Source organism: Erythranthe guttata, chromosome 14 (genome assembly GCF_056151865.1).
Source record: "Erythranthe guttata isolate IM_541 chromosome 14, IM_541, whole genome shotgun sequence".
NCBI classification, from domain to species: domain Eukaryota; kingdom Viridiplantae; phylum Streptophyta; class Magnoliopsida; order Lamiales; family Phrymaceae; genus Erythranthe; species Erythranthe guttata.
Window position 1 is genome coordinate 22,944,522 of NC_142546.1, and position 21,922 is coordinate 22,966,443.

Consider the following 21,922-nt stretch of genomic DNA (forward strand, 5'->3'; position numbering starts at 1 on the left):
CTCATATTATGTATATATATTTTTTTTATATTTTTTTGAATTAAATCATGTATAAATTAAAATTCCAGGTATCTGGGAAACAGAAATTTGCATGGACCGGTTCCTGACTTCAGTTCCATGGACGCCCTCGAAACAATGTAAATAATGACTATATATATATAAATTATAAGTTAACTATATATGAATATATTTATTCTTATAAGTTACAATTAAATTATTAGATTATTATAAATCTTTTGTGTACTTGAAATAAATCTGCAGAGATTTACATGAGAACTTCCTATCTGGACCTGTTCCTGGATTCTTGATCACCAACTTTCCGAAGCTAACATACTTGTGAGCCGACGATCCTAATTATTAATTCGCAATTTATCGAATACATAATTGATTAATTTTGAAAATATATATTTCACAATTTTTTCTTATTATCATGATCTAATTAGTAATTTTTATTTTGTTGTAAAGGAATTTGTCCAACAATTTGTTCACGGAACCGCTCCTGGAATCGCAGTCAATAAATAAGAGAATATTGTATTCGTACGTAATCGATCACAAACTACATATATATACATATATTGTCCAATATTATATATTCATGCAAATTGGCTATAGATAAAATTTTGTGTGTCCGAAAATTCTAACGTACCGTACGGTACGGTGCCTTAATTGACGACTGGCACATGCAGCAACGGCGACGACTGCACCACCAGTACATGCGACTACAGTCCGCCTTCTATACCTAATTTTAAAAGATACCCACCATCAGTGGCGGATCCAGGATTTTTGCCAAGGGGGTTCGAAATTGTAGAATAAAAAATTAAAATATCACTTTATAAAAATAGTGGACCAAAAATTTATAATTTATAAATTTTAGGTGAATTGTGAAAATATTTAAAGACCAAAAAGTTGAAAAATGTTAAGATTTCAAAAATAGTGGACCAAAAATTTATAATTTATAAATTTTAGGTGAATTGTGGAAATATTTAAAGACCAAAAAGTTGAAAAATGTTGAGATTTCAAAAAAATTACATTATTGTGAGGGTGGGTTTCGAACCCATGACCTGTTAATAGAAAAAGACATATCTTTACCACTTCAACCAACTACCTTTTCTGTTGTTTTATGTATAATAGTAATATTTACTGAAAATCAAGGGTGTGCAACTGCACACCCTAGACCATGGCTACATCCGCCACTGCCCACCATACGGGGCCGGCGGCACAACCACGGCTACAAGTGGAGGTACCGGTGGTGGTAAGTCGAGTAAGCTACTCCCTAAAATTCTGGGTACCACAATTCCGGCTGCCGTCCTTGCCGCCATCGGTTGCGGCTGTTGTTTCGCACGTAATCGCAAAAAGAAGGCGGCGGCTGCTACTGCTGCTGCAGGTTAGTGTGTGTGTGTGTCTATATATGTATATACATATGTTTATATATGTTTATTTGATTAGTAAAATTCTTTATATGGTCCATTTTTTTTTAATTTTGTTTTATAATTACAACAATACATATAATAACTCAATCATTAGGAGTTGTGCGCTTAAAAATGTACTATCGAGGAGTTTTTGGTAATATTCTATAAAAATACACTGAAATGTTTTTTAGCAATTCGACGTAACACATATATAAGTACTATAAACGCAATAAACTCATATGAAGGAAGGGTATATATACAATTCATAAACACAAAATTATATTATATTTTAGAGCAGTTATTATCAGTTTATATTTTACGTAATTTAAAGTACTATACAATAATTACATTATACATTTTATTTATATTAATTTAAATAGAATATAAAAATACTTACTTATTTAGTGTTATTTTTTTTTATATATAAATAGCTCCTAAAAAAACCGGTGGCGTTGCCCCCGAACCCCCGTAGACCTTTAGCCCACCCTCACACCAAATCCGCTCCGCCATTACTCATATAATATATGAATTGTATTATACGTATGCACAATAATTACTTATCGGACATGTATGAGTTAACTCATGTAGTTTAATTTGCATTATTGTAGGTCATACTGAAGAAAAGTGAGGCAAATTGTACGTTGAAAGCTTTAACAGGAACTCAACGAGCGATATGTATACGCTCGGTCGATTATGAGCTCTTGATCAGTTAGTGTTATATATATATATATATATATATATATATATATATATATATATATATATATATATATATATATATATATATATATATATATATATATATATAGTTTGGTTTGTATTCGTTTTGTTCAAAAGTTGGTAATTTACATCTTCGGTTTGTACTGTACTATATTTTGCACTTGAAATCCTTATTTAATTTTATATGTGTGTTTTGGATAGTTTATGTGGTTAGTTTGCGGAAAAAAAATCGAATCGTATATTTCGTTTGCTAATTATGTTGAAATAACACGAGAGGTTGAATGCAATTCGAATCGTATAATGTCGTTAATTTAGTGTTAATTAGGAAATATTAATTACTTTAATTTCAACTCTATTGAGTATTAATTAATACGACTGAAATCTAATACTGGGTATGGATTGAGCATGTCATAATTCGAATTTCCCGCTGCTGTTATAAAACAATTAAAATTATTCAGAAACTAATAAAGGTGTTTAAAATAATAAAGACTCTATTTGTTAGAGATAATATTTAATTTCCACAGCCACATTCGTATAATCGTATAATCATCTTTTGGTTCATAATTAAATAAGTAATTAATAATTGATATGCCTAATTGGGCCAACCCAATGGGCCTACAAGTTATTTACCTACTGGGCCACGAGCCCAATATTGAAGACCAATATCACCGAGGCCCAAACACCTTCAAGTAAGGCTTGGGCCCAACAAAGCAAACCCAACCCAATAAACGACATATAAATAGAGGTTTTACTCATTTTATTAAGGTACGTCCTATTAACTGAGCAATACTACAATACGTATTCTCTGGACTAATTCTATGATCAGCACGTCTGACTTGAGCGTCGGAGGGGTTTCCGCCGGATCAACCCCCGGCGTAGTTCACGTGTGTTCATCTCGCAGGTACCTCAGGATCATCAAGTTGTCAAGCTACTGATCCGCTTTGCTCTCCCAGTTCGTCTTCTACACCACCCTAGGTGAGCTATATTTTAGCATCATCATTTTGGCGCCGTCTGTGGGAACGATGCAAACCAGATCACGTAGCCAACAAGATCCTCCTGAGGTGTCTGCTCGGAGAGAAAATGACACAGCTAACGACCTCCCACCTCGTGGAGGCTCTGGCTTGCCACCTCCTCCACGTCCCATGGATCCGCCTCGCGAGGTTCAGGTGATCCCCCCTCGGGACCCACCACTCGCCGATCCACCATTCCCTGCTCCTCGAATGGTTCAAATAACCGAGGATGCGCTTCGACGCATGATAGCAGAAGCTTCAACTCGCGCTGCCACAGAGGCCGTGACCCAATATATCGCCACGATGGGAGCAAATGCTCCCGACGCGATACCAGCACCTGCTCCACATGTGGAGCCACCTATGGCACCACCGCCATCGACTCCCTGGGGCTTACATCGCCCCCAAAATATTTCGTTCGCCAAGGGTTATCGACTCCCTGGGGGTTTACATCGCCCCCAAAATATTTTGCTCGCCAAGGGTTATCGACTCCCTGGGGGCTTACATCTGCCCCCAAAATTTTTCGCTCGCCAAGGGTTATCGACTCCCTGGGGGCTTACATCGCCCCCAAAATATCTCGTTCGCCAAGGGTTATCGACTCCCTAGGGGCTTACATCGCCCCGTAAATATTTCGTTCGCCAAGGGTTATCGACTCCCTGGGGGCTTACATCTGCCCCCAAAATATTTCGTTCGCCAAGGGTTATCGACTCCCTGGGGTTTCACATCGCCCCCAAAACATTTCATTCGTCATAGCAGGAGCCAACGCTCCTCCTCGTGAGGCCCCACTGGGTCCTCAACATGATCAATTTCTACTTACTACTAACGGTTCAAATAACCGAAGAAGACCTTCAGCGTATGATCACGGAAGATTCAACTCGTGCTGCCACTGAATCAGTGGCACCATATATCGCCAAGGTTGGGCATCTCACCCCAGATGTTCGTGATTGCCTCATCCTAAATGGGGGGCTATCACATCCTAAAGTTGGGCATCTCATCTCAAGGGTGGTACATCCACTTACCTTTCAACCCCAAGGGGTTTCACATCTCATCAAATGTTTCACGTCCCTACTTCAAAAACAGAAAAAGGGTCAAACGCGCACGCGCGAACCAATAGCACGACCGTGCGCATCCACCTTAGACCATAGGTCTCGAGCGCCTCATCCTACAGTGGGCAGTTGTCCCCATCCTAAGGTTGGGCATCATCCTAAGTGGATTCACATCCCAGCTCAAGGAACGAGGATAATCTCCCTACTAAAAAAAATAGAACATCCCCAAGGGGGTGCACATCCCATCTCAAGGAACGAGGATAATCTCCCTACTCAAAAAATAGAACATCCCCAAGGGGGTGCACATCCCATCTCAAAGAACGAGGATAATCTCCCTGCTCAAAAAATAGAACATCCAAAGGGTGAACATCAACCACCAAAAAGAAAAGAAAAAATGGAGGTAAAATCGCGCACGCGAAACCCATGAAAAAGAAGAAGATGAGAAGAAAGAAAAAATAAGAAAGAGGAAGAAAAAAGAAGAAGATGAAGAAAAAAAAAAAAAAAAAAAAAAAAGCAAAGAAAAAGAAAAAAAAGAAGAAAATGAGAAGAAGAAAAGAAAAAAGAAGAAATTTAAAAGAAAAAAAGAAGAAGATGAAAAAATAAGAAGATGAAAAGAGAGAAGAAAGAAGAAGAAAAAAGAAGATGAAAAAATACAAGAACAAGACGAAGAAAAAAGAGAGTAATAGAAGAAGAATTAGAAGAAGAAAGAAAAAAGAAAAAAGAAAAAAGGGGGGAGCCGCAGCCGAGCCGCGCGCGCGAGCCGAGCCAAGCCGCGCGCGCGCGAGAGAACGAAACCGCGCGCGCGAGAGAGCCGAGCCGCGCGCCACCTCACAAGAAAAAAAAAAAAAAAAAAAAAGTGCAGCCAAGCCAAGCCGCGTCCGAGCCGAGCCGCACGCGCGTGAGAGCCGAGCCGAGCCGCGCGCCACCTCAGCAAAAAAAAAAAAAAAAAAAAAAAAAAAAAAAAAAAAAGACATGGAGGCGCGCGTGGCGTACACGCGCCAGACGCGCGCGCGTGCACTGCACGCGCGTCAGCTGAAAAAAAAAAAAAAAAAAAAAAAAAAAAAACAATCACACGCGCGCGCCCTCCTATGCACGCGCGCGCGCCTCCCAAGGCCACCTTGGAGCGCGCGCTCACACCTAATTGGGCACAACTTTTGGTACTCTCCACCAAATTGCGCGTAGATTTCACCTCGCTTCATCAACTCGCGCGAGAATTTCAACGCGCTCCACCAAATCGCGCGAACTCTTCAACGCGCCTACCAAATCGCGCTTGCTATCGAACGGATAAATAAAAAAAATTATTTCTCCACGCCATGCCAACGATTAACGCAAGACTACAGCATAGATCTACTCTCAATACGATCCGGTACCCCTTTCGACTTGGCTCCCACATCGTCTCGAGAGTGGGGGGCTTGCGAGACAACTTCCACAAGGAGCCAACTCGCTCAGTACTACCAACTGCAGCGAGACAACTCCCACGAGGAGCCAACTCCCTCGGGTCTACGAAACCATAGCGAGTTAACTCCCACGAGGAGAATACTCGCTCTGTCCTATAACCCGTCGCGAGGCAACTCCCACGAGTAGCCAACTCCCTCGGGTCTCAACGCCATAGCGAGATAACTCCCACGAGGAGCAAACTCGCTCGGCTCTACACACTCGTTGCGAGACAACTCCCACGAGGAGATAACTCGCTCCGTCCTACAACCCGCAGCGAGACAACTCCCACAAGGAGCCAACTCCCTCGGGTCTACGAAATTATAGCGAGATAACTCCCACGAGGAGACCACTCGCTCCGTCCTCTAACCCGTTGCGAGATAACTCCCACGAGGAGACAGCTCGCTCTATCCTACAACACACAGCGAGACAACTCCCACGAGGAGACACCTCGCTCTGTCCTACAACACACAGCGAGATAACTCCCACGAGCAGACAACTCGCTCTGTCCTACAACCCCTTACAAGGAAACTCCTACGAGAAGCCAACCCCCTCGGGTCTTAAAACCACAGCGAGATAACTCCCATGAGAATACCACTCGCTCCATCCTATGCCCCGCAGCGAGATTACTCCCACGAGGAGCCAACTCGCTCGGTACTACAACCGGCAACAAGACAACTCCCACGAGGAGATAACTTGCTCAGTCATATAACCCATTGCGAGGCAACTCCCACGAGGAGTCAACTCCCTCGGATCTACGAACCCACAGCGAGATAACTCCTACGAGGAAACCACTCGCTCCATACTATGACCCGCAGCGAGATTACTCCCACGAGGAGCCAACTCGCTCGGTACCCCAACCCGCAGCGGGACAACTCCCACGAGGAGCTAACTCGCTCGATACTACAAATCCGTTGCAAGGCAACTCCCACGTGCAACCACCTCGCTCGATAATAAGACTCGCTGCGAAACAACTCCCACGAGGAGACAACTCGCTCAGAGCAACCTCAATCCACACGCGCCTAAATCGCGCATCATCCAATGCTCCTACAACTTCGCTGCAAGACAACTCTCTTGAAGAGACAACTCGCTCGCAATGCACTACATAATCGCAAGCTCAAGTTAGCACGATTACAACCCTAGAAACACTTAGAGATATTATGAGAATCTATATAGCCTGGCCAGCTTGATTACTCAAAATTTATCTACTTGTTTTCGATGGGTCCTTCATTAAAACGTGGCCACGGTCCAAACATACTTACGACCCACGAGGTCTAACAAGGGGCACGATCCCCATAAAAAAAACTCTTGAGAGCCTGATCCCCTCCTCAAGTACATCACGCACAAGGCTATATGTAAACACATACAAGCAACGCGTCAAAACATTGACAATGTCGATAAATAACAACTCCCACGAGGAGAATACTAGCTCCGTGCTACTACATTATCACGAGACAACTCCCACGAGGAGATAACTCGATCAACTCTATTATCCCATGACGAGACAACTCCCACGAGGAGATTACTTGATCCGTGCTACCACATTATCGCGAAACAACTCCCACGAGGAGATAACTCGATCAACTATATTACCCCGCGACGAGACAACTCCCACGAGGAGACAATTCGCTACTACATCGTCGCGGGACAACACCGACGACTCAAATAACTTACATAGCGACAACTTAGTCGCGCTACGCGCCAATGCGCATTCACGCCCCTCCGACACACGCTCCAATGCATTTTCGCACACCATCAGGCCATATGCCAAAGAACAAACACTACAATTTTCACTCTCGACACGATTGAGAACCCATTTCGACATGGCCCCCACATCGACTCGAGAGTGGGGGGCTTAATGATATGCCTAATTGGGCCAACCCAATGGGCCTACAAGTTATTTACCTACTGGGCCACGAGCCCAATATTGAAGACCAATATCACCGAGGCCCAAACACCTTCAAGTAAGGCTTGGGCCCAACAAAGCAAACCCAACCCAATAAACGACATATAAATAGAGGTTTTACTCATTTTATTAAGGTACGTCCTATTAACTGAGCAATACTACAATACGTATTCTCTGGACTAATTCTATGATCAGCACGTCTGACTTGAGCGTCGGAGGGGTTTCCGCCGGATCAACCCCCGGCGTAGTTCACGTGTGTTCATCTCGCAGGTACCTCAGGATCATCAAGTTGTCAAGCTACTGATCCGCTTTGCTCTCCCAGTTCGTCTTCTACACCACCCTAGGTGAGCTATATTTTAGCATCATCAATAATCATTATTTACAGATTTATTTGATCAAATTAATGATTTATAAATTAGTCGATCGTTGACATTTAGCAGCGTATTCGCACGAATAATTAGTCTAGCTCTCATGTTATTAGTTGTTTATTTTACCAACTTGACATTTATTAATCCATTTAAAGAAAAGTTCAAACGTAAATTGCTTCAATATCTTCAACTCTGACAATAATTAAGGACGACGACTATCTTCAACATACGATAGAAACGAAAAAACATAAAGCTTAATATATAAATAATTCCTCGTAATATTGATCGATATCGATAGTTCCGTCGAAGCACCAATGGTTAGCTATCTGAGTTGTCTTCTCTTTGCCCTTTCTCTTCTATTTCTAACAGCTGATGGTAAACTATTAGCTTGTCTTTTTTTTTTTTTTTTTTTTTTGAGAATTATTATAAATGACCTAATTTAATAATATAATGTTCTTCAATTTCATATTTTCTCTCTACGGATCTTGAAATATTATCGAATACACCAGGAAGGAAGATGGAGGTATATGTCGAGGGCATCACCAACGTTACAACTTCGGGCAGTTCGTTGGTTAATTCTACTAATTACTCTACCACAACTCATCCTAATGATGGTCAGTTCCTTAATTAACCTTAATTAATATATACCTTATTAATAATTTGTCTTCCTTTATTCATGATCGAATTCCTATCCTATCGATAATTTTCTATTAGCAGAATATATATGTATATGCGTGGGGCAGATATTGATGAAATGGAATATAATTAATAAACGGATTTGATCGAGGATTAATCATTAATCTCATTGTACTATTGTTTTTATTTATTATGTAATGATATATCGTACGTATAATTACTTTGGTGGATCGATGCAGTGAAGGGACTGATTGTACTGGTCGATGCATTTCCACAACTGTCGGGAGTGCAATTCCCTTCTATATCAAAAGACCCTTGTTATCCTCACAAGCTGACTTGGATTTCGTGTACCAGTGATCCCATTCGCCGTGTCACAGCGCTGTAATAACAATATAATTTCTTCCGATTTCCTTTTTTCTAGTTTTTTTAATTTCGTAACATTTGAAATCATGTAAAATAAATGTGACCATCAGGTATCTAGGGAACATGAATTTGCATGGACCAATTCCAGATTTCAGTTCCATGGATGCCCTTCAGACAATGTAAGAACTGTCTCTGATGATTCAATTTTTAAGTCTCGGAGTCGAAACTTTTTTAACCGAAATAAATCTCTCTGCAGAGATTTACACGAAAACTCTCTGTCCGGACCTATTCCCGGATTCTTCCGCTCCTTTCCGATGCTAAAATACCTGTGAGCCAACACTACTTATAAAACTTTGTTCAAATTTCATTAGTATTTTGAAATTGCATTTCATTTATTACTTTCATATATATATATATATATATATATATAATGATCTGTCTTATGTTGTTATTAAGGAATGTGGCAAACAATTCTGTCACGGTACCACTCTCAGATTCGGTGTCAAATACTAAGAACATAAAGTCGAGGTAATAAATTCTATATATCAAAATTAAATTTGGTAATATATTTGAAAATTATAATTAAAATGAATATTAATATATGATTGTTGATTTGTATATATGTATGTATGCAGAAGAAGTTTAGCAGGCACCCCCCCAAGCTACTGCGCAAGTAATCCATATGTATGCACGTGCATCTACCCATACACATGTGCGCCACCCACCCCCGTGTACAGGTACATTCCGCCACCCATCTCCGGCTATCAGTATCCTATGCCGGGTTTCAACTACGGCGGCAGCGGATATGGTAAAAGTAAGCCGAGCAAGCTCCCTAAAATACTTGGCATCTCAATTCCTTCTGGCCTCGTTGCCTCCATTTGTGGTGGTGGTTGTTGTTATGCAAGCCGCCGCAAGAGACAAGCGGCCGCCGCCGCAGCCGCAGCAGCAGCAGCAGGATCCGCTCATCCTCATCATGCCGCTCCAGTAGGTTACCCGCCATATAATGGCAACCGCCTCTAGAGCTTGTGTAATCAAATAAATTTAGATCCTTTCTAGTATTTTTACCACTGGTGTGGACTTTAATTTACCCTTCCCTCAAATTGAACATGCTATACTTTTTTCTTTTTTTCTTTTTGCAAAAATATTATTATTAAAAAGTGTCAATTATACTTTGGTTCGATGTCATTTTACTCTTTTCTACTCTTGATTTCATTGATTTGCCTTGAAAAATTGTATCAATGTCGTCTTCGCCATTAGTTTTTAAATCTTTGACCATAATAGTATAATACCGTTTGGTCAAAGGTCTGAAAATTACAAAAAAAAAAAATCAATATTCCCAATTTAAATAATTATAAAAAGAATATAAAAAAAATTGTGATTACCGTTGTGGACTATGCTTTCTCGATGTCTTGATTTTTTTTTCTTTGTTATTTTTGAATAATTATTTAAACTGGGAAGAGTGCATTTTTGTAATTTAAGAGCTTAAACCAAAAGGTGTTAATGTAGAATGTCTCACAACTAATAGCAAGAGCCAAAAATTTAAATGCAAGTGGGTAAATTAATGCAATTGAGAGGAAAATAGGATAAATTGTTACCAAACCGAAGTAAAGGGTGGAAAGAAAAATTTGTCCGATTAAAAAAAGAAAAAAGAGAAAAAGGAGGGTAGTAACTGCCAACTGGGCCGATGGTGGGTCCAATGTTCGGGCCAGTTAACCGGCCACTTGTGGGCCACACGGGTCGGGCTAACGGGCTGAAAATAAATACCCACTTGTTGGCTTTGGTAGGTAGCGCTGGTGCATTATTTCCATTGTTGCCCTTGATCATCAGCTTCTTAGATTTTACCCACGCCTTTTTTCTCTCTCTGTTTTTTCTGTTTTGGCTTTGTGTACAAAATTCATTGTGTTACCTTACCTCTAGACTTAATTTCTCAAATCCATTATCGTTGACTTAATTTTCTGTTGCCCTTTCTCGTTGACTTTCATTTTACATTTGTGCTGCCCTCTTTGTAAAGGTCAGAGTATACAGCCCTCACAAGAATTCTTCTCTCATATTGATGACCTTTATTTTACCACTAATTGGATTTTATTAATTCATTTAAACAAAATTAAGAAAAAAATAAACACACTGTCAAACACAGAATTCTTATGAGATAAGACATGGAAACCAAGTTCTTTGTTGCCCAGCAAGTATATATATATATATATATATATATATATATATATATATATATATATATAGAATGAATAAAGATTAATGGTCATTAGTTAGAGGGTTGCAGCACAATGGTTAGTCATCTGATTTCAGCTATTATCTTCATCGCCATTTCTGTTCAACTGCTAAAAGCTGATGGTAATCATAAACATGTATTTATGTATATATATAATTATGATTCATATATTTTCGTAATTATGATATATATATCTATGTTGAAGGAAGGATGATGAAAGCACATGTTGTTGATGACAGCACTAATGTTGCATCTTCAAATAATACTTCATTAATTTCTGCCGGCACTACCAATTACGATGACGGTCCATTCCTCAACTCATTGATTCTCTTTTTTGCGATCGATATAAAAATCCATAAAATTCTACAAAGCTTAATTAATTGCAAAATCGTTGACATGTATGTTGATGGATATGTATATATTATATATATGCAGCAATGGGATTGATGTTACTGACAACTACATACCCGCAACTTTACGGAGTGCAGTTCCCATTGTTGAGTAACGACCCTTGTTATCCTCAAAAGTTGATCTGGATCGAATGCAGCAACGATCCCATACGCCGCGTCACAGCCCTGTACGTAATTTAATTTAATCTATCTTTTAAATTATATAGATAAATATGCCTATGTTATATGTCAGGTATCTTGGAGCCGCAAATTTGTTTGCAACACTTCCCGATTTCAGTACAATGGACGCCCTCGAGAAAATGTAATATATAGCACAACGGGATATTTCGATGAGGTAGTATATATAGAAAAGTTCATTTACTCTGATTCTGATTTCCCATTTTTTTTTTTTATGTACATAACAATTGCATATTTGAACAATAATATTCTGACGGGATCTATACCTGAATTCCTCGGCAGTTTTCCGAAGCTAACATATCTGTGAGCCGATTACACGATAATTTATTTGTGGTTATAGTATATACTCGTCTAATGCACGATTATATTACATGATCTTGTGATCTTTTCGTCTCTTGTGTGTTTCTCAAGGAATTTGGCGAACAATTATTTCACGGGAACGGTCCCGGATTCGCTGTCAAAATATAAAAAATTAACTTTGATGTAAGCTGACTATCACAAAATTGTATATAAAATGCAAAGATGCAACAAATTAATTAATTTTTGTTGACTTTGACTTTGTGCAGCTTAACAGGCAATCCTGGATTGTGCAGCTCGAGCAATCCGTGTAATTCGCCACCTTACAACCAGTGGCGAGGCCAGAAAGTTTGGTGAGGGGGGGCTTAAACACACGGGGGGTTCGGGGGCAGCGCCCCCGAAAAAAAATTTGCTATAAAAGAAATTTGAGATGAAAATTTGATACGCATTTTTTTCCCTTCACTTTCAGATGATAATCCAAAACGAATCGTGAAAGCTAAATTGCTATAAAAATTTAAGAAACATGAATATCAAGTCGATTATCAAATTGACACAATCGACTTCTAATTGATACCCAATCTGAAAATTAAGATGAGAGAGAAGTTGTCAAATGCTAAACGATTGTCGGTGGGTGGCAATTTAACTGCTATTAGTGAGACTGTGGGAGAGAACAAAGTTTTTTTTTTCTTTTTCAAGAAACGTAACGAAGTTGAAAAATAGAAGATGAGAGCAAGTCAGACACGGGGGACTTTGAGTAAGTGGACTAGAAATAAGTGGGCTTAAATAATATAATTGAATAGATTAAAAAAAAAATACAATTGAATAGGCTAAAAATATAAATAAAATATACATGGGGGGCTTTGAGTAAATAGACTAAAAATAAGTGGGCTTAAATAATATATTTGAATAGACTAAAAACTTAAATAGAATATATATCAAATATATATATATATATATATATATATATATATATATATATATATATATATATATATATATATATATATATATATATATATATATATATATATATATATATAATGGGAAAATTTTGGAAGTGAGGGGGGGCTTGAGTCCACCCTAGCCCTTGGGTGGACTCGCCCCTGCTTACAACCCTCTATTTCCTACACCACCAGCCACACCAGAAGATCACTCTCAGATTCCATCTACTGGTGGCGGTGGCGGTGGCGGTGGTGGTGGAGAAAGTCATAAGAGTAATCTGGCAACCATACTTGGTAGCACAATTACTCCGAGCGTCATTATCACGGTGGTTGGAGTTTTGGCAGAATGTCACCGGAGAAGAAGAAGGTCCGCTGCTGCTGGTGGTGCCGCTGCGCCTGTATTTGCCGCTGGAGTAGGTAACTAGTCACACCGTATTATAATATGCGCCATCTTCGACACTAATGTATTCGTATCGATCATCTACATTTTTCTCTCGTTTCTTCAAGAGTGCCGTTTCAATTCATATTCATTTTCCTATGTATGTAGACTGTAAAGGTTTAGAAATGGAATTTCCTTTTTTATTGATTATATCCACACAAGAGAATGTATCAGGTATTGATCATTTGTTGCGTTTACGTTGAAAATCTTACGGATTCGATCGAATTAGCTCTCTTTAATTTGAATCGGTATAATTCCAAATAAATTTTCGGGAGTGACGAAAAGATAATTTCAATTCCGTCGTGAGAAAAACCGGAAAAAAAATTAGAAATCCGAATTTTGGAAATTGGAATAAAAAACATTGTCCCACAATAGGAAGTTTTCGGTCGGTTATCTTTGGAATTAGGAAATTACATTTCTTTAGTCACCTATAATATAAAGTATATAATTAATAATGATATTATAATTTGTAATTTTAAGAGGAAAAAAAAATCAGAATTTTCAATAATATTGGAAATTAAAATAGGATCCGAAATTGTAATCTAATATGCATTCAAATATCGTTCCAAAAATATTGGAAAAATTGGAAATCGTACCTTTCGTAATTCGAAATAAAAAACATTGTCCCAAAATCGTACCCAAACTCGCCGCCATTATCGCAAACAAAATCAAAGATCGGATAAGTAAATATTCATAAATTTTATTTAAAATAGTATAAGTTTTAACCATTTTATTTTATATTTTTATATTAAATATGATATACATCTATAATTTATATAAAATTATAGAGAATAAATAAAAAAATTAAGAATTAAGACACATATTTACAAAACTTTTGGGGGGCCAAAAGTAATATTCAAAAAATATAATATCAAAATAGTTAAAAAGAAAAAATTCTTGGGGGTCAACTGCCCCCCTGCCCCTTAGAAGTGCCGCCCTTAGAATATGCTACGGAGTTTCTACAGTATTCGGTATATATACCCATCTCATGGATTTGACGAGTACAGTAGAACCTCGATAAATTAATAACCTCGCTTAAATAATAAATTTTCCCGGTCCCGACTCGGGGACAACGTGCTAAATTAATAATTCGCTAAATTTATAAGATAATACACATTCGGAAATTTTAAGAAGCCCCATATAATATATAAATTAATAATGCATAAAAAAAATTCTTAAATTACATGGTATAGTGCATATTTTATAGATCTATGAAGACTTAATATAATATAATTTAATTCTCGCTTGTTTCTTGTAGAAGTTCACATTACCATCAATCTAGCTCGTCCCTCACTTTTCTTAACATGGTTAGAACTTTCGGTATAGTTTTCTCATAACTCAACATAAATCGTTCTATACCATTACTGTTTTAAGAGCTTCCATTCGTGAAACGAGCTCTATAGTGCATTGAACGAATGGTATAATGAATAATATACACATAAAAAATAAAAATAAAACGTATTTATTGAAAATAATAATAAAAGTAATTTCATAAATTAATAAGTTATTAATTAATGTATAAATTAATAATTATTAATTTATCGATAAGTTAATATTTCGCTAAATTAATGAAATCTTGATGGTCCCAACTGTATTAATTTATAGAGATTTAACTGTATTTATATAATATACGTATGAACTTAAATAACTGGTCCCACTTTTCTTTTTATTTTATAAATAAATTATACTTATTAGAGGCATTCGTAAAATAAATCAAAAATCTTTTATTAGATTGTTGGTAGTTATCAAATTTATATTGTTGTAAAACAATTAAAATAGACATGGACCAAGACTCGCTTTTCCTAATTTATTTAATTAAAGTTGGGCGATCAAATAAAAACTTGTATAAATTACTCATCTCATTAGTTCATCAGATATACATATCTAGGGGTGTATATGAGTTCGATAAGCCGGCTCGAGAAAAACTTGAGCTTTCTGATGAGTTCGAGCTCGAGCCTATCCATAGTTGTTAATAAGGTCACGAGCTTTTATATATATATATATATATATATATATATATATATTAATAATATAATAATAATTATTATTATTAATAATTAACTAGTTCTTTTAGGAAGCAAAATGAAGAGTAGAAATGCCACCAAATTGCTTTTTCTAAACTATATTATGATAAGACTAAATGATTGATAATTTTTCGGAAGTTATGCCATAATTACATAGAGTTGACTAATAAATTTTAATATCTTCTTAATTTAAGTAATATTTTTTAATGTCTTTGATTTTTGTTATTTAGAAACCTTAATATTATATATAGCGCTATTGTTTTGAATTCATATAGTATTTGTTTAGATGTGTAGTTATCATACTATAGTATATCGCACTTAACTGTTAATAGAAATTAGCAAAAAACATACAAAAATAAATGTTAAGCATATTTTTATTATTTAATAGTTTGAATTATTTAAGGATATTAATATTTATATATACAAGAACATGAAATCATCTTTCGATTTGTTGCATTTATTTTGCCATGACCAAAGTAAGGCCAGAAATACATTTCAACACAAAAAATTGAATGAACATAAAGATTTCAATCGTTGACAAGAATTAGGTTATCATTAATTATTGTCAATTTGACATTAGTTAATTGAGAAGATCATAACTGTCTAACATCAACGACTTTTTCAATCTACAACTCTATGAAAGGCTAAAGCAACTTTAAGAAATTAAGAGAGAGATCTAGAGAGAGATTATTTCATAATCTTGATTTTCAGGGAGATCAAAGCAAGGAATAAAAATGATTACCAATCTGAATTCAGTTTCTATCGTTGGCCTTTCTCTTCTATTCCTTATAGTTATAACAGCTAATGGTAAGTAGCGCAGTCTTTTTCGTGTTTCTTGAAAAAACTGTAAACATATATTTATATATATAATAGATGTTCTTCTATTTCATTTGTTCTTAATACTTACAATATTGATCAAACCAGGAAGGAAAACCGAGGTTAGTACAACTTCGAGCACTTCATGGGTTGAGAATTCTACGTGCACAACCCATAAGAATGATGGTCAATTCCTTAACCTTAATACTATATTATATATCGTCGTCTTTTCATTCAATTTCTGTACGTTTTGCAGATATAATTTCCTAGCTATTATTATATATGGCCGGCAGTTAATTAATGAAACGGAGGCGATGGTTTTGCAACAATTTAGTTTTTGCTATAAAAAACCATATATATATATATATATATATATATATATATATATATATATATATATATATATATATATATATATATATATAGATGATGTTTTTAAATTTATTAAAATGATATTTTTGTGGATATTATTAATGCAGTGGAGGGGTTGGTTGTACTGATCAAAGAATTTCCACAACTTGCCGGAGAGAAATTCCCTTCGGCAACTAGAGACCCTTGTTCGCCTCACAAGCTGACGTGGATTTCGTGTAGCAATGATCCCATTCGCCGTGTCACAGCTCTGTAATTTATTTATTTATTTTTTCCCATCATCATATATATGATTAATTGTGTAACAATTGAATAATTGTGTGTGCAGGTATCTGGGGAGCAGAAATTTGCATGGACCAATTCCAGATTTCAGTTCCATGGATGCCCTTCACACAATGTAAATAAGATTGTGTATTATTTGTGTCTGATTTAATTTGGTTTGAAAATTGATGATTAAATGTTAAGTCTCTGATTTGAATCTCTTTGTATATGGAAATCTCTCTGCAGAGATTTACATGGAAACTTTCTCTCTGGACCAATTCCTGGATTCTTCAGTAGCTCCTTTCCGAACCTAACCTACTTGTGAGCGCTAAACACTCAAATTAAACTTTCTGCTTAATTAGCATTTTTTAATTCATCTTTAATTTTTTCACTAATTAATTATTGTTATGTTAATTACGTTATGGAGGAATTTGGCAAACAATTTTGTCACCATACCACTCTCAGATTCGGATTCAAATACCAAGAGCACAAAGTTCAGGTAATATAATCTGTGACAAATTTAATATTATACTACACCACAATTAGATATATAAATATTAATTATATATGATTATATACATGCAGAAGAAGTTTAGCAGGCACGGTCCCAAGTTACTGCACGACTTACCCATATTTATGCACGTGCATCTACCCCTACACGTGCGCGCCGCCCTCCCCCGTGTATAGGTATATTCCGCCACCGACCTCCGGCACTCAATTTCCTTATATGCCAGATCCGACAACTTTCAACTACGGTGGAGGCAAACCTAATAAGCCGAGTAAGCTCCCTAAAATACTCGGTTTCACAATACCTCCCGGCGTTGTTGCCGCCATTGGTGGTGGTTGCTGTTTCGCCCGCCGTCGCCGCCGCAATCAACACCCCGACGCCGACGCTCCTCCTCCTCCTCTTCCGCCTTCTCCTCCTATTTACCCCTACCCCTACCCCCCCAATCCGCAAAATCGTTTTTAAAGCTCGCGTGTAATCAGACAAATTTTTAGATCCTTTGTTGCATATATTTACAAAACTTGTGCTTGAATTTATTTTAGCATACACATATAATATATGTTTGTAAATTGATTGTGTTTGTACTATGATACACTTTGTGAAAAAATTAAGCCGAGTGAGTCTTTGCCGAATTGCCGTAGAACTACACATATCAATGTGGATGTGTGCCTTTGCGATACAGCGTATTATAAATCGAAGTAGGTCTTCCACATGTTTTACCCTTCTAAATTAAAAATGCTAATGTTTAATTTTCGCTTTTTTCTTTTTTTTTTGCAAAATTATGATTACAGAAAAACAGGATAAAAAAAACAAAAAAAAAAGGAGGTAGTAACTGCACCCGGGTTGTTCTGACGGTTAGCCCAGACAATAGTAAAGCTCGACACAGGGCCGCTCCTGACAATCTGAGAGCCCTACACGAACGCTAAAATTATTCCTTCTTTTTTTTAATAGTATTTAAATTCTATTGTTATCACATATTGATCTCATTGTATTGAACTCAATCGATTATAGTTGGTTCAATTCAATCCTTTTGTGATACGGATGTTCGGTTCGAGATTTAATTTAATCTTTAAAGAAATTGACTTATACATTTGGATATTAATAAGTAAATGACATACTATAAGCAATTAAACACTTTCAAAGAGACTCAAGACAAAATTTAAATTGGTCATTTTTTGATATTTTTAGAAATTGAGATATGTAATGACTTAAACGTACTACATAACTAAATAATGGGGTCATATGATGATATACAATTTTTGTAAGGGTTCATATGCAAGTAAAAATAAAATTGTGGGGCCCACATGTGGAGTAGGGCCCTGATAGTTGACGTGCAGTTTACATTAGGGCTGCTGCATCTTCGTAAAGGTCAGAGTTTATAGAATTATTCTATAAACGAAATTATTCTCTCATATATTTCATCTTTATTTTACCAACAATATAATTGACATTTGTTAATTCATTATTAAAAATTAAAAAAATAAATGAAAAACTGTCGATCACAGAATTTTGAGATAAGACATGGAAACCAATTTCATCATATGTTCTCGCATGATAGATAAATACTATACATAGAAAAATCTTTGTTGCACAGCATATATATATATATATATATATATATATATATATATATATATATATATATATATATATATATATATATATATATATGCAGAAATTTCTAAAACAATTAAAATTATGCAGAAACTAAGACTTGCATTTTCCCCCATAATTTAACGTAATTAATTAAGGTGTTTAAAATAAGTATTTACAGATTTATTTGATCAATGAAAATTAGTCTATCGTTGACATTAATTCAGCGCCTTCGCATGAATTCGTCTCTCAATGTTATTAGTTGTTTATTTTACCAACTTGGCATTTGTTAATCCATTTAAAGAAGAGTTCAAACACAAATTGCATTTTCAAATATATCTTCAACTCTGATAATAATTGAGGTAACGACTATCTTCAACATAAGATAGAAACGAAAAAAACATAAAGCTTAATATATAAATAATTCATCGTAATATTGATCGATATCGATAGTTCCGTCGAAGCACCAATGGTTAGCTATCTGAGTTGTCTTCTCTTTGCCCTTTGCCTTCTATTTCTAACAGCTGATGGTAAACTATTAGTTGTCTTTTTTTTTTTTTCTTTTTTTTGAGAATTATTATAAATGACCTAATTTGATAATATAATGTTCTTCAATTTCATATTTTCTCGCGACGGATCTTGAAATATTATCGAATACATACACCAGGAAGGAAGATGGAGGTAGATGTCGAGGGCATCAACAACGTTACAACTTCGAGCAGTTCGTTGGTTAATTCTACTAATTACTCTACCACAACTCATCCTAATGATGGTCAGTTTCTTAATTAACCTTAATTAATATATACCTTATTAATAATCTGTCTTCTTTTATTCATGATCGAATTCCTATTCTATCGATAATTTTCTATTAGCGGCATATATTAATATTTGTATATGTGTGTGGCAGATATTGCAGAAAATTAATGAAATGGAATATAATTACTAAACGGATTTGATCGAGGATTAATCATTAATCTCATAGTACTAATGTTTTATTTATTATGTAATGATATATCGTACGTATAATTACTTTGGTGGATCGATGATGCAGTGAAGGGACTGATCGTACTGGTCGATGCATTTCCACAACTGTCGGGAGTGCAATTCCCTTCTATATCGAAAGACCCTTGTTATCCTCCTCACAAGCTGACCTGGATTTCGTGTACCAGCGATCCCATTCGCCGTGTCACAGCGCTGTAATAACAATATAATTTCGTCCAATTTCCTTTTTTTTTTTTTTTTTTTTTTTTTTTGGTAACATTTGAAATCATGTAAATAAAATGTGATCATCATCAGGTATCTAGGGAACAAGAATTTGCATGGAGCAATTCCAGATTTCAGTTCCATGGATGCCCTTCAAACAATGTAAGAACTGTGTCTGATGATTCAATTTTAAGTCTCCGATTCGAAACTTTTTGAACGGAAATAATCTCTCTGCAGAGATTTACATGGAAACTATTTGTCTGGACCTATTCCAGGATTCTTCCGCTCCTTTCCGATGCTAAAATACCTGTGAGGCAACACTACTTATAAAACTTTGTTCAAATTTCATTAGTATTTTGAAATTGCATTGAATTTATTATAGTCTTTTATGATCTGTCTTATGTTCTTAATTATCAAGGAATTTGGCCAACAATTCTGTCACCGTACAACTCTTAGATTCGGTGCCAAATACTAAGAAAATAAAGTCCAGGTAATTGATATATAAAATTAAATTGGTAATGTATTTGAAAATTATAATTAATTAAAAGTAATATATATATATATATATATATATATATATATATATATATATATATATATATATGATTGGTGATTGTATGTATGTATGCAGAAGAAGTTTAGAAGGCACCGCGCCAAGCTACTGCGCTAGCAATCCCTATGTATGCACGTGCATCTACCCATACACGTGTGCGCCACCCACCCCCGTGTATAGTTACATCCCGCCACCCACCTCCGGCTATCAGTATCCTATGCCGGGTTTCAACTACGGCGGCAGCGGATATGGTAAAAGTAAGCCGAGTAAGCTCCCTAAAATACTTGCCATCTCAATTCCTTCTGGCCTCGTTGCCACCATTTGTGGTGGTGGATGTTGTTACGCATGCCGCCGCAATAGACATTAGACACATCGCTGCCGCCGCCGCCGCCGCAGCAGCAGTATATATGATGGCAACCGTCTTTAATTTCGAGCTTGTGTAATCAAATAAATTTACATCATTTCTAGTATTTAATTTCACTGGTGTGCATTACAAAACTTGTGCTTGAGATTGATCGATCCTCTAAATATAAATATATATGAAATTGAGCTTGTAAATTGTTTATGAAATTGAACATGCTACGTACTTTTTTTTTTTTTTGCGAAAATATTATTTAGAAAAGAAAAGGAGAAAAAAGCGGGCCCAATGTTTACCACATATGTATAGCCCATCTTATTGTGGGCTTTAGCAAGGTTGGACAGATGCGGGCCAAACGGGCTGAAAACGAATACGGGTTAACCTCGACCTGCCCCATTTAAGATGCGACTTATATCTCAACTACGACGCTTTCCGCAAAATTAGTAGGACGACTAAATTTTGAAACCAGCAATTTCAATATTCATTTGGACATTTTCACAAACATGTTGCGATCATTCTGGCGTTAGTTTCGATTTGCCGGATACACGTACAGCAAAGAAGAGTAAGCTTCCAGTATTATTTACATTAGTGCTGCTGCTTTGTAAAGGTCAAAGTCAACAGCCCTCGGAAGAATTCTTCTCTCATATTGACCTTTATTTTATCACTAATTGGCTTTTTTTTTTTTTTTTTTAAATTCATTTAAAAAAAGAAATTAAGAAAAAATAAAACAAAAGCAGTGTCAAACACACAATTTGTAATGACTAATGAGACAAGACATGGAAACCAATTCCCATTAGTATGTTCTGGCATGTTAAATAAATACTACATAGAAAATTCTTTGTTGCACAAGCAGGTATATA

General features: G+C 36.3%; 1 protein-coding gene and 1 long non-coding RNA gene across 2 annotated transcripts; both read left to right on the plus strand.

Moving 5' to 3' along the window:
• The first annotated feature begins 17,276 nt into the window (after nucleotides 1–17,276).
• LOC148765466 (uncharacterized) lies at nucleotides 17,277–18,050 on the plus strand. The gene is made up of 2 exons (XR_016029820.1): nucleotides 17,277–17,349; nucleotides 17,436–18,050. It is a non-coding gene; the product is annotated as an uncharacterized LOC148765466 (long non-coding RNA).
• Nucleotides 18,051–19,271: 1,221 nt separating this feature from the next.
• LOC148765467 (uncharacterized) lies at nucleotides 19,272–21,253 on the plus strand. The gene is made up of 7 exons (XM_088814236.1): nucleotides 19,272–19,478; nucleotides 19,616–19,720; nucleotides 20,000–20,144; nucleotides 20,245–20,313; nucleotides 20,389–20,460; nucleotides 20,570–20,641; nucleotides 20,783–21,253. The coding sequence occupies exons 1-7, from the start codon at nucleotides 19,418–19,420 to the stop codon at nucleotides 21,069–21,071; spliced, it is 813 nt and encodes a 270-aa protein (XP_088670362.1). The 5' UTR covers nucleotides 19,272–19,417; the 3' UTR covers nucleotides 21,072–21,253.
• Nucleotides 21,254–21,922: the final 669 nt, after the last annotated feature.